The sequence below is a fragment of the Solanum pennellii genome, chromosome 7, assembly GCF_001406875.1.
Source record: "Solanum pennellii chromosome 7, SPENNV200".
Taxonomy (NCBI): domain Eukaryota; kingdom Viridiplantae; phylum Streptophyta; class Magnoliopsida; order Solanales; family Solanaceae; genus Solanum; species Solanum pennellii.
The window spans coordinates 75,406,043-75,421,313 of record NC_028643.1 but is presented as its reverse complement, the minus strand read 5'-3'; the positions used below and the strand labels follow the sequence as shown (position 1 = coordinate 75,421,313).

The 15,271-nt window shown below is 36.3% G+C and overlaps 2 protein-coding genes across 6 annotated transcripts; both read left to right on the top strand.

Moving 5' to 3' along the window:
* The first annotated feature begins 131 nt into the window (after positions 1–131).
* Positions 132–11,881, top strand: LOC107026309 (ubiquitin carboxyl-terminal hydrolase 25). 5 transcript variants are annotated; one of them, XR_001457562.2, is made up of 9 exons: positions 132–638; positions 1,087–1,573; positions 1,681–1,756; positions 1,835–1,927; positions 4,168–4,254; positions 4,583–5,475; positions 6,112–6,237; positions 11,198–11,371; positions 11,460–11,838. XR_001457562.2 is itself a non-coding variant. In XM_015227218.2 (9 exons), exons 1-8 carry the CDS (start codon positions 461–463, stop codon positions 11,316–11,318), a joined length of 2,061 nt encoding a protein of 686 aa, XP_015082704.1. In that variant the 5' UTR covers positions 132–460; the 3' UTR covers positions 11,319–11,333; positions 11,460–11,838. The 5 variants fall into 5 exon arrangements, 3 of the variants coding, with proteins under 3 accessions (XP_015082704.1, XP_015082703.1, XP_015082702.1); XR_001457563.2 differs by having other exon boundaries at positions 11,457–11,838; XM_015227218.2 differs by having other exon boundaries at positions 11,198–11,333.
* Positions 11,882–12,012: 131 nt separating this feature from the next.
* LOC107025523 (probable glutathione S-transferase parA) lies at positions 12,013–13,758 on the top strand. The gene is made up of 2 exons (XM_015226309.2): positions 12,013–12,706; positions 13,188–13,758. Exons 1-2 carry the CDS (start codon positions 12,392–12,394, stop codon positions 13,530–13,532), a joined length of 660 nt encoding a protein of 219 aa, XP_015081795.1. The 5' UTR covers positions 12,013–12,391; the 3' UTR covers positions 13,533–13,758.
* Positions 13,759–15,271: the final 1,513 nt, after the last annotated feature.

Genomic DNA, 15,271 nt, shown 5'->3' with positions numbered 1-15,271 from the left:
TTAGACGAAAAATATGATGAAAAAATTATAAATTTGAAGATGATCCAAAATAGGAATAAACAAATGGGTAAAAAGGATAAAAGACTGATGCCAGATGTGCATACGCCTCATGGGGCGTGGGTGGGGGAACTTGTTCGCTTCCACACTCTCCTACTCTCCTCTTTTTTTTCTTTTGGCGCAAACATAATATACACACAGCTATAGCGAGCGCCACACTAAAATTTTTACCCCAAATTTAATAAAACACATTTGCCATTTTTTCAAACCACAATTAAACCTCCGTTCTTCTCCAAATCTCCCTCCTCACTGAACCCGAATTTACTACAAAACCTAAAAGAAAGAGATATAGAGAAGAAAGGAGGTGTACTCAAGTGGTAGAGGCGATGCGATCGTGGTGGCTGCAGCTTCGGGGCAGCCCATACGCGGCGGTTCTGACGGAGGAAGACGAATCAGGTCGTTAATGGCCTATTTGCAAATGAATTGGCAGCCCAACCTGCTTAGCCACAAACGCAAGACTGGTCCTCCTTTAGGGCTTAAAAACATCGGCAATACCTGTTATATCAACTCCGTTCTTCAGTGCCTTACTTATACCCCTCCTCTTGCTTATTTCTGCCTCAAATCTCAACATTCCGCTTCTTGTAATTCTTCTCTCTCTTTATTATGATTATACTCATCTTCTTTATGTTTTTCTTATTTTACTTCCTCCCCTCCCCCCTTTTCGCCCAATTGGAGCTGAGTGATTATTGGGGATACATATAGCTGACTCTAATTGATTTGGTATTCAGGCATGATAATTGTTATGGTTATTGTTGATTACCTAATAGTTTCGGGTTGAGGTGTTAGTTGCTATGCACTTATGTTATTGATAATTCACATAGTATAGGCCTGACTAGTTTGGGATTGAGGTATTTGTTGTGGTTATTGAGGATTCATATAGCTGTCTCAAGTCACTCAACTAGTTCTGAATTGAAGCATGTATTTGTAGTATTAACTAATTATTTTTGATAGTTGAGGTGTAGTTGGTAGATTATTTGATTGATGCCCTGGTTTTTTTAGCCTTTTCTTGAATCCCTTTATATTGCGCAGGTGATTCTGAAGCTGCAGCTGCTTCAGGGAAGAAAAGTGAATGTCCTTTTTGTATATTAGAGAAGAGAATAGCTAGGTCTTTGAGTCTTGAATCAGCACTAGATACTCCGGCCAAGATTAATAGTTGCTTAAAGATTTTCGCCCAGCATTTTAGGTTTGGGAGGCAAGAGGATGCTCATGAATTCTTGCGATATGTCATTGACGCCTGTCACAATACGTGTTTGCGGTTGAAGAAGTTGCAGCAGCAGACAAAGAAGGGTGGTGGAGGTGGTGTAGATGGGAATGGGAATACCATTGTTAAGGAGATCTTTGGGGGTGCTCTGCAGAGCCAGGTCAAGTGTTTGTCATGTGGTGCTGAATCAAATAAGGTGGATGAGATTATGGATATAAGTCTTGATGTATTGCACAGCAGCTCACTCAAAGATGCTTTGCAGAGATTTTTTCAGCCTGAGGTTTTGGATGGAAACAACAAGTACAAGTGTGAGAAGTAAGTATTATCCTCTTTGCTTTTCCTTTAATTCATATTGTATGATAATCTGCTGTTTTAAGTTCGTGTTTTCGCACCTGTTGGAGTAATGACTTATACTTGTTTAGCTGTAAGAAATTGGTGACAGCAAGGAAGCAAATGTCAATTCTTCAAGCACCGAATGTTCTTGTCATTCAGCTCAAGGTACAAACCAGTTGGAATTTCTGTCTTTTCTGTTTTACTGTCAACTTCCAATGCTAACGTATTTTTGATTGTGATCAGAGGTTTGAAGGAATATATGGTGGGAAGATTGATAAGCCCATTGCATTTGAGGAGGTTCTAGTGCTTTCAAGCTACATGTGCAAAGCAAGCCAGGTGTGTGCAGTCTTGATTAAGTTCAATATATGCTGTTGTGCTCTCCACCACTGGATTTATTCTTTCCCAATTAAATTCAGACCATCTTCTAATGATATTTTACTGTGGTGCCAACTGTAAAATTTGTAGCCTTTCCACTGTTCTATTTGGAGAAAATCATTCTGTGGTATTGACCCTATATGTTCAGCACTAGTGCACTTCATCGGAGCCTGTCATGGTAGCTAGTTTTCAAAGGACTTTTATTTGACAATGAGTTTTGCATCTTTGATTTTTTACCATTCTACTTTATTATTGTTCCACATGTAACTGAAAGGTTATTGTCATCACCAGATAGGCTGACCTGTAGGCACCAATGCATGATGGTTTCTCAAATTCAAACGGTAGATATAATTTCTATGGGTTTCTATCTGTCATCTGTGATGTTTCCTCTTATTTTGGCAATTCACCTTTTTCATCCTAGGCGATCTATAGAAGGTTTATATGACACAGTTATTAAAAAAAGGTTTTAAAGGGAATCACAGGCTTATCTGGGTAACTAGGGGTTGTCTGGTGGCCAAGTATTCTTTCTTTTCTTGATTTTAATTAAAGAGACGTTCTTACTATTCTTTTTCCTTGGGTTTGGTAAGTCGAAGTAATACTGGGTATCCGCTCCAGTAAATATTTCATCATGTTTTATCCATAGAACTACATTTTTAATTGCAAAGTAGTGTAGAGTTCTGAAGCCTTTGTGATGCGGGGTAGTGGACAGAGAAAAGATCTAGGGAGGGTACTCAAGAGGGAAGACTTGCTGCATACTGGTGTAACTGGGAGAGGGGAGAAGGCGGAAGGAAGGGACAAAAAACTAGGTTTTGATCTGTCCCATCTAATTGTTGATTTCTTTTTCTTTTTTTTTTTGATAAAGAAAAAATTGCTAACCATCTTATTGTTGGTCAAAATACGTTTTTGACTAATGCCTTGTCTTACTAAAGCCTGAAATGTTGTCACCAACTCTTGGATGGAACAATGTAGGGAGGCCCCACTCTGCAATAGTTTATAGAGAAGGAGGGATTGCTTGCAATTAATTTCACTTGCATTTGGAATCTACACATGTAGTTATGGGTTCCAATTGAAATTTCACGTAGTAATTTCCCTGCATATCTGTTGTCTTCTCTTCTTCAAACTGCTTTGTTATGTGTTACTCGAGTCGAGGACTCGAGGGTCTTCCGGAAGTAGCCTCTCTATCTCCACGTCCATGAGGTAGGGGTAAGGTCTATGTACACCTTACTCTTTGCCAACCTCACTTGTGAGAATACACTGGGTATATTGTTGTTGTTATAACCTCCAGTCTGTACCTGTCAGTAAAATCTGCATAGAAGAAAGGACTGAACCCTGCACTATTGATATAAAATAGTAATTATCCTAGTGGTATTTTTAAAAGTGGTTTGAATATGGTCCCGCCTGTGTTAATATGGGTAGTTGGAGAGAGAAAGATAGAAATATGAGAGCTTTTGAAGGAGTAGAGTTGAGTTTCTCTCTTTTGGGGAGTATTCTTCGATCCCTTATTTTCTTTTGGTGTAAACAAAAAGTTCCCTGTTGTATAGATGATTGAGTGGAGTTTGTAGAGTATCATATTCCGTAGATCCTTTATTTTTTGGTATACCTCTTGTATACAACCAGTTTGATATGAATGAAAAGACACTTGATAAATAAAAAGATTACACTAGTATTTTGTTTTACATTAAAATTAAGATAGTAATTCTACTAGTGAACTCCCTTCTTCCTCACTAACTTATGCATGTTCTCTGATCGTTGATTTGGGAAATTCGTGGTCTCATATGTACACAACTTAAGGTTCAGGCAATCTCATCATATTAACAGTGATTGAATATGAATTTTTATTGGGGCTGAGGCTGTGCTTCTGAGAGCGTTCATTTTGTATATGTTTTTTTTTGGAGACACTGTTTTTGGGATCTTGATACATGGTACAATGAATTAAGATTTATAATGGGTTGCATCAATTTGGGCATAACAGTATATGGTGCATGTAGGTGTATTTTGAACTGTCTTCTTTCAGAATTATACTAGTAATCCTTGCTGACTGAACATCAGTGTGCCTGTTCACATGTATATAAATTTAATGATGTGGAGTTGTGGTGTAGTGTTCATCCTAGTTGATTGAACAATAAACTTCTAGTAAATAATTTGAGAAATAAGCTATATCTCTCTCATAGTCAAGTTACTTCATGTTCTTTAATTTGCAGGATCTGCATCCAGAATACAATCTTTTTGGAACTATTGTCCACTCAGGCTTTTCACCAGATTCAGGGCACTATTATGCATATATTAAGGTGACTACTTCATTTTGTATTAATTGCCCCTCACATTTTTTTCCTGAGAAGTATTAGAAAGCTATTAAAAGTAAAAGTCAAACCATTTGCCTTATAATTTCACAAGCAAAAGTTGCCTTATATATCACATGCAAAAGTTGCTGTGTTGTCAACAGCATTACTGGGAAAAACTGTATGTCTAGCCAGACCTTCGAGAGTCTCAACTTTTTCTTCATTCTTTATTCCTTACTTGGTATTGTAAAAGATGATAGTAGTTAGATGATATAGGCAATCATAGTTTTATCTTACCAGATTGTCTGTGTTTTGATTTTGGTTGGCTATTTAACAGGATGCTGTGGGTCGTTGGTACTGCTGTAATGATTCTCAGGTTTCTCCTAAAATCTTGCAAGAAGTGTTGTCAGAAAAGGTGTACATCCTTTTCTTCTCTCGTACCAAACAGAGGTCACCATCCACCAAGACATGTTTATCAATAAATGGGTCAAAATCCAATCACTCCAATGGCTTGGCTAAATCCAAAATCTTGACCAGTGACTTAGCAAAAACAGAAAACGAAAAGCAAGTTTTAGGCCACCCCTCCGAGAAAGAAAACGTAGTGATGTCTAAGGTCAGTAAAGTGCATTCGAGCCCAGTGCGAGATTTGGGCATATTTGAAAAATCTTCCTTCAAGCGACCTACCTCTGGTAATATCAAAATGGTTTTTCATTCAAAAGAATCTGGCAATAGAACTGGTGATGTGAGAGCATCAGTTCTTACAGAGAAAAAGATTACATCATTATCAGACAAGAATGGTGTTAGCAAAAGTTGTGGTAATGGCCAAGGGACAAGATCACATGCCTTAACAAATGGAAATGGAAATGAAAAACTTCCAATTGTAGCAATCAGTCCTGTAGCAGATGGTCCCCATAAAGATTATGGTGGAAGTAATGGAAAGGCTGCAGGAAAGGATTCATACCATAAAGAGGTGAATAGATCATCATCTTTAGCAAATGGAAATGGTAAAATCCAAAGTGTTGCAACGGATACCTTGAGGGAAAGTCTGCCTAGAAATAATGTGGAGAATAGTGAAAGCCTGGCAGCAATATCTTCTGCATACAGGGATACATCCAATGGCCATGTTGAATCGTCTTCTATCTCAGGTTCAAAGAGAAAATCACCAGATCAGTGCATCCTGCTTGAGTATGATGTTCAGTCTCGTGCAAAGGTGGAAGAATTAAAAAAAGAGTATGTTACTCTTTCTTTGATTACCTGCATTCCTTTGCCTTAGTATTATTATAAGTATTATTATAACACAGTGACAGAAGTTTTGAATTCATTATATTTGTCCTTGCATTCGCTAGAACTTGAGACTATGTGATTTGAAAATGCTGGGGGTTTCTTTTACGTATTTTGCTGCAAAGTAGCTTTAGCTGAATTTTGATCTTGCCTTTTACTGGGGTTCTCCTGATAGCATAGGATGCGAATGCATTTTGCTTTTATTGTCATCTCTCTTAATTAGGCCATATATTATATATCCTTAAGAATTAATAAACTGGGACCGCTCATCTCTATGATGTTGGTTAACATATCTTATGTTGGCCTTACTAACAATGTACTGTGGAGTTCTGGAAAGGAGGTTGAATAGGACTTTGACCCTAGCTGTTAAGTTCAGATTCTTACTGATCAAGCTATACAATTGGGAAGCTCCCTTTTGCTGTCATCTCCTCTAGTGGTTAGAGATCATGAAGTACTTTCTGCTTCCTGTGTCCTGCTAAATAAACTTTTTTTTATGAAACTGGCAACTAGCTAAATAAACAGTTCAAAACTTTATCTTATATCCGCAACGTGATTATTTAACCCTATCTTTCTAATGAGTTTCAGGCTCCATCAGGAAGCTTCATCATTTCTAAGAACATGTGGTTGGTCAGAAGAAGTTTATGCTTTTATGCGTTCCAAAAAGTCGGGGGCACAATCAAACTTTCAAGCATCAGATGTTAATGCGATGAAGTACGTTCCTCTAGCTTTGCAGTTTGAATTAGTTTAATTAAGAGTACCTATTTGTCCTTGAGGTCGGAAGTTACTTCTCTCTTCTTTGTTTGCTTTAGTACAAATTTTGATAAATAGATACTTTGGAAAACTCAAATATGTATGGGGTACTATTAACTTGTTTCTTATCATTGTTTATTCCGAAGTTGTGTGGCCTGCTTTATTTTTGTCTTTTTCATTAGATGATGCAGTATTTTACTACCATCATAAAAGTAAACTTAGCATTTCTGTGTACATGTTTAGGTATTGGGGCATAGTTGCATATATTTTTTATTATCTTTGTATTCCTACCAAACTGAAAAGAAAGGCACAGTACATCCAAACTTTCTTCTTCATCTTCGTGTTTAAACTACGTTGCTCAAGTTGGACGTGGACTGTCTTGCAAGGGGAAAAGATTAAGAGGTTGCTTTGATGTGAACATGATAAAGTTAATTGCCAAAGGATATGTTTAAGTTTCAACCATTGCATTTTTTGAGAAATCTCTCAGTGAAACTAGCTCCTGTACTTTTCAAAAAGAATATTTGGATCTAATGCTGAGGAATATGAATTACCAATTTTCAAAAAGAATAGTTGGAAATGAATACGTCGAGTTAATTCTATTTGGGTTTGGAATAGTACAAATTTCATTTCTGTCATTGGTTAAGTTTGATATTTACTCTATCAAGGTGTAGTGTTGTCCCTTTTCATTTTGGTGCTATTATCAAGGAAAAATCGAACTACTATTCTACTAAAATGTAAGTGGTCCAAAATGAGGGGAAGGGGGGGGGGGACTGGAGAGGGGGCAATTGTTTGGTCACCAATATTGAAGCTAGGTTTTTAAGATTTTAATGTATATGTAGAGTTGATTCTGTTTGGGTTTGGAATAGTACAAAGTAATGTACCTAAATACGCGGGTGTAGCAGAAAGAATAAAATCTCTCTTGTGTTGGAGAGTTTTCCCAATTTCATTTCTGTCATTGGTTAACTTTGATATTTACTTGATGGTGTATTGTTGTCCCTTTTCATTTTGGTGCAATTATCAAGGAAAATTTGAGCTATTATTCTACTAAAATGTAAATGGTCCAAAATGAGCATAAAGTTGATTGTCTGGAAAATTTTAACATTGTTAACATTGAAGTAGGTCCCGAAATATCTTTCTATGATAGAATTATGGGGAAAGCATATGGAGAAGCATGCAGAAAAAGTATCTTGCAAACTGCACAAGAAGTTTTTAATTTGAAAAAGTGGATTTAGTTTAGGGATACTGAAGGTGTTAAAAGGGGACGAGGTAGAACTAATCACTTGGATAAGAGTCTTCTTGAATGATGTGATCTGTTGGATCCACAAGACCTAGCAAAAGTAGGACAGACTGGAGGAAAAAGATCTGAATAGGTGAATACCTATCAGTTGAGACCATGTTTTTGCTACAGTAGTATATATTTACTTTAGGTCTTATGTCTTCTAGGAGTTTTTTTTTTTTTTGAAATTGGACTCTTGTTTTCTAGGAATCTTTTGTTCTTAGCTGAGATTTATATGTCAACAATTATTTTTATTGTTTTTACTATTTTGTTATTGCACAATATGGGGTCAATGGTTGAGCTTAAATAGAGCAGTATGGTCGGTGAGAATTCGTAAGGTCCATCCCAACTTGCTCGGGATTGAGGTGTAGTGGTTGTTGGACTTAGCTTAGGGACAATCTATACAAAAAGATTGGAAAGATAAAATTTCCCTCATCTTTTTCCGTGAAACAGGGAAAAGACACCTCTATTTTCCCTCCATTTTCCTACTTGAGTGTTATTTAATCAGCCAAACAGCGCTCACATTCAAATTGGCCCAGTAGTGCTTCATGGTCTACCCAATAGTGCTGCATATCTAAACCACTCTGTCTAAGATTGGTAAACATAACACAGCAGACATCGTTTTTGGCTCTTTTTACTCTGTGGCTAAAAGTTCTCCAGCAATACATAATTTAACTTGGGACGAGAAAGTACTGTTCAATAACAATAGGTTGAGTGGATTGACTACAGAGGATTCATATAGTTTCAACTCGAATTAATAGCACTGAGCCATACTTGATTGAGTTTTATTGACAGTGAATGGAAATTTGGTTTTATCAAAAGTTTGACAAGTGTTTCCTTCCATTTTTAAACAAGGTAAGTGACCTGCAAGCTCTTTTTTCTGTGTTCTTGCTTTAGTGTGTTGTGTGAAGATATTCTGTTTTTGCCTCTTCTAATCCAGATCTAATTGTTGAATTACCCGACTCCTTTGACTGCATCCACCACTCACCACATGTACTGTTTGTTGTTGCCTTGGCTCATATTCTATTTGTCCTCTCCACAACACAATTCTGTCTTCCCACTTTTGTCCTGTTCCTTTTTTCTTTTTCACAGTGTGCAGTATATGAACTGAGAGAGAAGTGTGTCCCTAATTAATTGTGCCCGGTGCCGTTTGCTTGCCATTATGTTATTTCGTGATAATTCTTGTAGCTTGTATTGCAATTTTTTTTTTGATTACAAATGAAAAGGAAAAGTACCATTCGAGCACGTCAAGATCTTTGTTGCTTATTCTTGTGATTGTCCTTCTTGTTGCTGTTGTTTGGAGGTAAGTTTGTCACTGCATCTCAATGCATTATTAGTATTTGTAACATGGTGCACTTGACTTGAAATGTATCCTTGGGTGAACACAACAATGTCAACGAGTGTTAAGATTCTTTCATATTCTTTTTTTGATGAAATAAGTAGTGTATTGATAAGCAAAGCATCCAGCAGATGCATAATTACAGAAGTAGGAAGAGTCAGCTCAAATAATGGACCAAAAAATTATCAAAGGACTAGTGAGCTTACTAAATCCAAAAAAATATCAGTGCTAAAAGCAGGTGTAAGATTAACCCAACATAAGAGTAGAACTGAACATCTGGCCTGGAGCTTGGAGTTGGCAGTTGATTCCTCTCTGTCTATAAGCACCACAAAATAGCAGCTGGAACCATAGATTTTTGATAGACCAGATCTTTTTGATGGATTTCTCAACTAACCTTTAGTTCCAGTTAACAAAATGAAAAATCTCTCTAATACTAAAGGGCATAAACCCACTGTAAGCCAAGGAAGGATAGGTACATAGATGATAGACCAGATGTCTGAAGCAACATAGAGATGTAAGAATAAATGATTGACAGATTCTTGATTGTAGTGCACATGTTACATCTGTTAGCTAGGTGACATTTCCTTCTTTTAAGATTAGCTTGAGTCAGAACTCAGAAGGCATTTCGTAAGGCTAACCAACAGAAGTCTTGGATCTTGGGAGGCATTTTCTCCTGTCATACAAGCTTCCAAGGCCACTGATCAATTAGAGCTTTATTGGAGCTCATGAGTTGATAGTTGGCTTTGACCAAGTATAAGCCATCCAAGTTGTTGCCCCATCTGAACATGTCCTCTGAGGATTGATGGCAATATGCTGTAAAATGCCAAGGAGGTCTGACAGTTCTTTGAACTCCCAGTCATTCATATTTCTTCTCAAGCTTGGATGCCAAGTATTTCCCTCTCAATTCTCGAAAAGAGTAGTCACGATTGGAAGCAATGGGAAAAATCGTGGGGTAAGCTTAAGCTTCCTTCAGAGTCAATTGACGTAACCATAGATCTTTCCAGAAAAGAATATGATTCCCATCACCCACCTGCAAAGATGAATTCATTGAGAAAAGAATGGACGCAACACTTTATTCTCTTCTACCGCTCTTTGTTTACTTCTGGCCTTCCCAAACTCCTACGTGGGGGGTGTCAGATCTTGGAGTGAGCTCCCTTCAACACCTAAGTGCTTTTTCTTACACCTATTTAGCTAATGGGGCATTGGTGATTGGTCACAGCCGAAATTCTGTCAAGCTGCAGAAGAACTTCTGAAGGGGTGGGATTAGGGACATAAATTAAGTAGGGATGCTGCCACCAAAAGAAAGATATTGTTGTTTCCAAAACTAACCTCTTTTTCCAGTATCTGAACAATCCCAGATAGGTGGTTGGAAAACAATCTGTACTGCAACACAGTCTCACCTAGCTCATCTCCAATTCAGGAACCAAATTAACAGGATAGATGACACTTTAAATATGTGATGTGAAGCCCAGAGAGTGCCTCAGATTATCTAAGTAATTTTCAAGTGTTAGGCCTCTGACCTCTCATGACAACAGAAGATGCGAGAGTGCCATCAGCAGACAACCCATGAGAAACAGAGGCTAAGGTATTAGTCCCATTGCCAATACCAAAACCCTCCAGCCAGTTGAGTTGTTAAGCCTTGTCTATCATCCTGCTAAGACCCTCCATGGCTAGTAAGAAAAGAAAGGGGGACGTGGGGTCCCCTTGCTTTATTCCTCTCTTGGGAGAGAAATTCCAACCTGTGAACCAACACAGAAATTTAACTGTAGTGAATAATCCATTTGTCTCCAAAGCCCATCTGCCTCAAGATAGATAGATAATAAGTACTTCCTGTTTAATTTGTCAAAGGCCTTTTCTGTGTCCAGTTTAAATAGCAGCCCAGAAACACCACTCTTAAATCTCCAGTCAAGGGTGGGCCTCTGTAGCAATGAGAGCAGCATCTGTGATCTTGTCTGCCTTTAATGAAGTTTCTGGAAACATTAAAAAGTCTTGGTTTAGAAAAGATCAGAAATGAGGATGACATGCAATTCCCTTCCGAGTCATTGTTGTGGTCATGATGAACTTTTGGCTGAGAAACAAGTGCATGTAGGTCAATCAGAAAAGGAAAATAAGGATAAGATGGTGGTGGACTAAAGGTTCACTGATCTATGGCTATTACTTGTGTTGTCAATGAACAATTATCACAGAGTCCATTACCAACTATTACATAGATCTGACTTGAGAGTGTGATGATGCTTACACATGCCTTTATACTCTCTTTTCTTTTTATCTTTGAATGTTTGTGCTAAATATTGTTCGTCTTGCAGGGAGTTGTTGATTGCAGATGCCAAATCAATGTTTATCTCACAAATTCCTCAATCATTGAAGGGCAGTCTTATTGAACGTTTAACATCATTTAGTCAAGGAACGCCACCCTCCAGCACCTAAGCACACTTGGACATGGTATGTGCAGAAGCAGAATGGTCTTTTCAGGTGTTAAGGTGCACAAATCATGTGAATTACCCTTGAAAATTTTGCAGTCCATTGACGAAGGTGCTGATTTTCTTGGCCTGTATTCTTTGTCAGTAGGAGATGGAATGTCTGTTTGCGCAGACGATTATAAGTTGTCCTTGATTTTCTTCAGTCAGCTGTACTGTATCACCAAATGTGTTCAATCAGGTAAAAGAGGAAATCAAAGTGGCAACATCTTATTCTGGTAGACATATTTTCTTGAGAGGTAGGAGAGCCTATAGAAGCAGCGTAAATTCCTTTTGTAATGTATGATATATGCCCTTTTTGCCGTAGTTTTTTAGCATGTAATCCTCATTTTATGGATGCTTACCAATTTTTTTCCATAAAATTGTGGTCGAGGTTGTATTGTTGAATCTAGAGATGAGGTTTCACTTTCGAACATACATACATTATAATACCATCCATCATCAGATAATTGTTGAAGGAATTCCATATTCATAGATTTGTATCTCAGATTTCTATAAGATACTGCTTTGATATGTGTCTTGTCTCTATTACGAAAATTATCGGTCTGCGAATTCTCTATAGTAATAAATCACGAAGAAATTGAGAATAGTCACTTACCATTGTTTAAACTCATGAGTTTGTTATAACTGTTAACAATTTTCTAGAGTACTCTGTGATGTCATTGACTACACAAGACAGTCGTATGAAGGAATGAAAGGTCACACAGATCTACAAGTCCCTAGAAAATGCTGTCGTGCTGGAAAATTCTACAATATTTTTCTTTTGTTTTCCCATCCGGTATGCGGTTTACCGGTAAATAATCTAGATTCATACTTCATTTGGAGGATTTTTTGGATTTCTACTGATACATGCATTGGAGCTTGACTAATCTGAATTCACTCCTAAAAAGGACCCATTCAAAAAAAAAGCACTACAATATGATAGAGCTTCCCCAACAGTCTTTAAGACCATACCTATGTTGTTATATATAGAGAGTAAAGAAACATATATTTCAGTATCATCAACTATACACATTCTCAAAAATGGGAGATGAAGTAGTATTGCTTGACTTCTGGGTTAGTCCCTTTGGTATGAGGGTGAGAATTGCCCTGAAAGAAAAGGGCATAGATTATGAATCCAAGGAAGAAAATTTGAGCAACAAGAGCTCATTGCTCCTAAAAATGAACCCTATCCATAAGCAAATCCCAGTTTTGATTCACAATGGAAAGCCTATTTGTGAATCCCTCATCATTGTTCAGTACATTGATGAAGTTTGGAAGGACAAAGCTCCACTCTTACCTTCTGATCCTTATGAAAGAGCCCATGCTAGATTTTGGGCTGACTATGTTGACAAAAAGGTAACGTATCGTATCGTATCATTTTCTCTGTATCGTTTCAATTTTATTAGATATACATTTTATTTTTTGTTTTTAATTTGACAAGATCCTAACTTAAATAAAAATAAGACGAAACATTTATACAAAAGTTCAACCTTGAATACACACATATTAGACAGTCAAGTATTGAAATCCAATAACAAAATAATTTGATCTATGAGCAACCTCTCTGAGGTAGATTCACAAATTTGAAGTATATGAGTTATTGCATTGATATCAAGTTAAAATACAATAACAAATTTTCCTAGTTATGTATTTATAGATATTGTGTATATAGAGGATTTGAACAAAAGTTACTGAGTTCACGTGAATCTAATAATTGTGTAAGAGATTCGCTTCTGAATTGAGTCATGACATTGATTTAACTAGTCGAACTTGATTCAACCTGTCAATTTACCACCTTTAGAAGTAACATTCTTGTTGTTGGAATGTGATAATGCAGATATATAGTAGAGGGAGATTGGTATGGACAACAAAAGGTGAAGTTCAAGAGGCAGCAAAAAAAGAACTAATACATCACTTTAAACTATTGGAAACAGAGTTAGGTGACAAGACTTTCTTTGGAGGAGATCAATTTGGTTTAGTTGACATTGCTCTTATACCTTTTTATAGTTGGTTTTATGCATTAGAAACTTGTGGAAACTTTAGTATGATTCATGAATGTCCTAAACTTGTTGAATGGGCTAAAAGATGCATGGAAAGGGAAAGTGTTTCAACTTCTTTACCTGATCAGTACAAAGTTTATGACTTCATATTGGAGTTGAAAAAGAAACTTCATCTTGATTAAAGATCAAACCTCAATAGAGGCAGAGTTACAATTCTGCTTACAGGTTTTGGTTCCATAGAACATTTATGATTTCATTTTGTAGTTGAAAAAATAAAAATAAAAACTTGAGCTTGATTAAAGTTAGAATTTGTGATTTTGGTCCAAGAGTTTGTATTTGTATTAAAAGGTTCATTTGATATGTATGAATAATTTATTCAGAATTCATTAAGTTTGGTCTTTTCTAGAATCTTAGCGGAAGTTATCTTATCTTAATTTCATGTACCAAAGCTTGGAATTTTCAATTACATCAAATCATAAACATTAATAAAAGAAACAGGTTATGATATGGTATCGTGAGATGGAATCAACGTTTAGATATGCGATTTTACGCTGATTCCACATCATGAGATGTGATACCATATTCTTCAAAAATCATGATATGGAATCATATGAGAATACCATATCATGATTTGAGTTATTTCAATACAAAAATTGGGCAACAAGTTTATATTTTTTTTAAATAACTCCACATTTGTATCTACTAACCATTTATTTCACATATGTAAAAAAAATTTATAATCACATCATTACTTTTTAAAATTTATTATTCTCACCAACATATAGTCAATTTAACTCACACTTCACGATTGTTGAGTAATAAAATCTTGAAGAGCCCGTGAAAGGTGTTTCATTTTTACTCAAATATATTGATGACCAATTACTTAAGTGGTGAACAAATAACTTTGTAATAATTTATTATACAATTCTATGATTTTTTTATTTATTTGATAATATTAAATAAACAATTGGGGTTATTTTAATTGTTTTAAAACTTATGAGATTTTTATGTTTATGAGAAAATATACAACACCAAAATTTCATATCGCGTGTTCAAATAAAACTTTAATTTCATTTCATGATTCCATATCATGATATTATATCGCATATCCAAACGGGCCCTAATGCAAAAATAAGATAAATCACCAGTATATATACTTATCAGTCAAGAAATTTTCTCCCCTAACTTCATATACAACACCAAAATTTCATATCGCGTGTTCAAATAAAACTTTAATTTCATTTCATGATTCCATATCATGATATTATATCGCATATCCAAACGGGCCCTAATGCAAAAATAAGATAAATCACCAGTATATATACTTATCAGTCAAGAAATTTTCTCCCCTAACTTCATATTATTTTTCTTGTAATACTGACTAATTGTCTTTTTTAAGGATAAGTTTTAATTTTTAAATAAAATCTGTGAGATAATTATAATTATCTAACTTGTCAATAAGCACACAACTGAAAGGTCAATATGTATACTTTAGCTGTGTGCTTATTGTTGGGAATTAAACACACAACACACACAAATAATCTAGAGAAAAGAGAAACAGAACACAAACGGGACACACAAGAATTTAACGTGGTTCGGTTTCCCTACTCCACGACTGTAACAGGAGGATTTTATTTCACTTGTGCTACTTTCGAATTACAAATACAAGGATCATATTTATAGGAAAACCAAATAGTTAACCTAGGGTTTCAGTAATGGGTCGGGCCGGCTCACAAGCCTCCACAAAGCCCAACAATCTCCCACTTGGAGGCTTGAAGAATTTCAACTGCCATCCACTTAGAACACTTGTATGTCTAGTAATCTTTTTCAACTCTCTCCTGCTACAGCGGCCTTCTCATCAGTCAACTGAAAGGCCCGTTGAAGCTCCCCGAAGCTTCAACACATCAGTCACGGCTGAAAC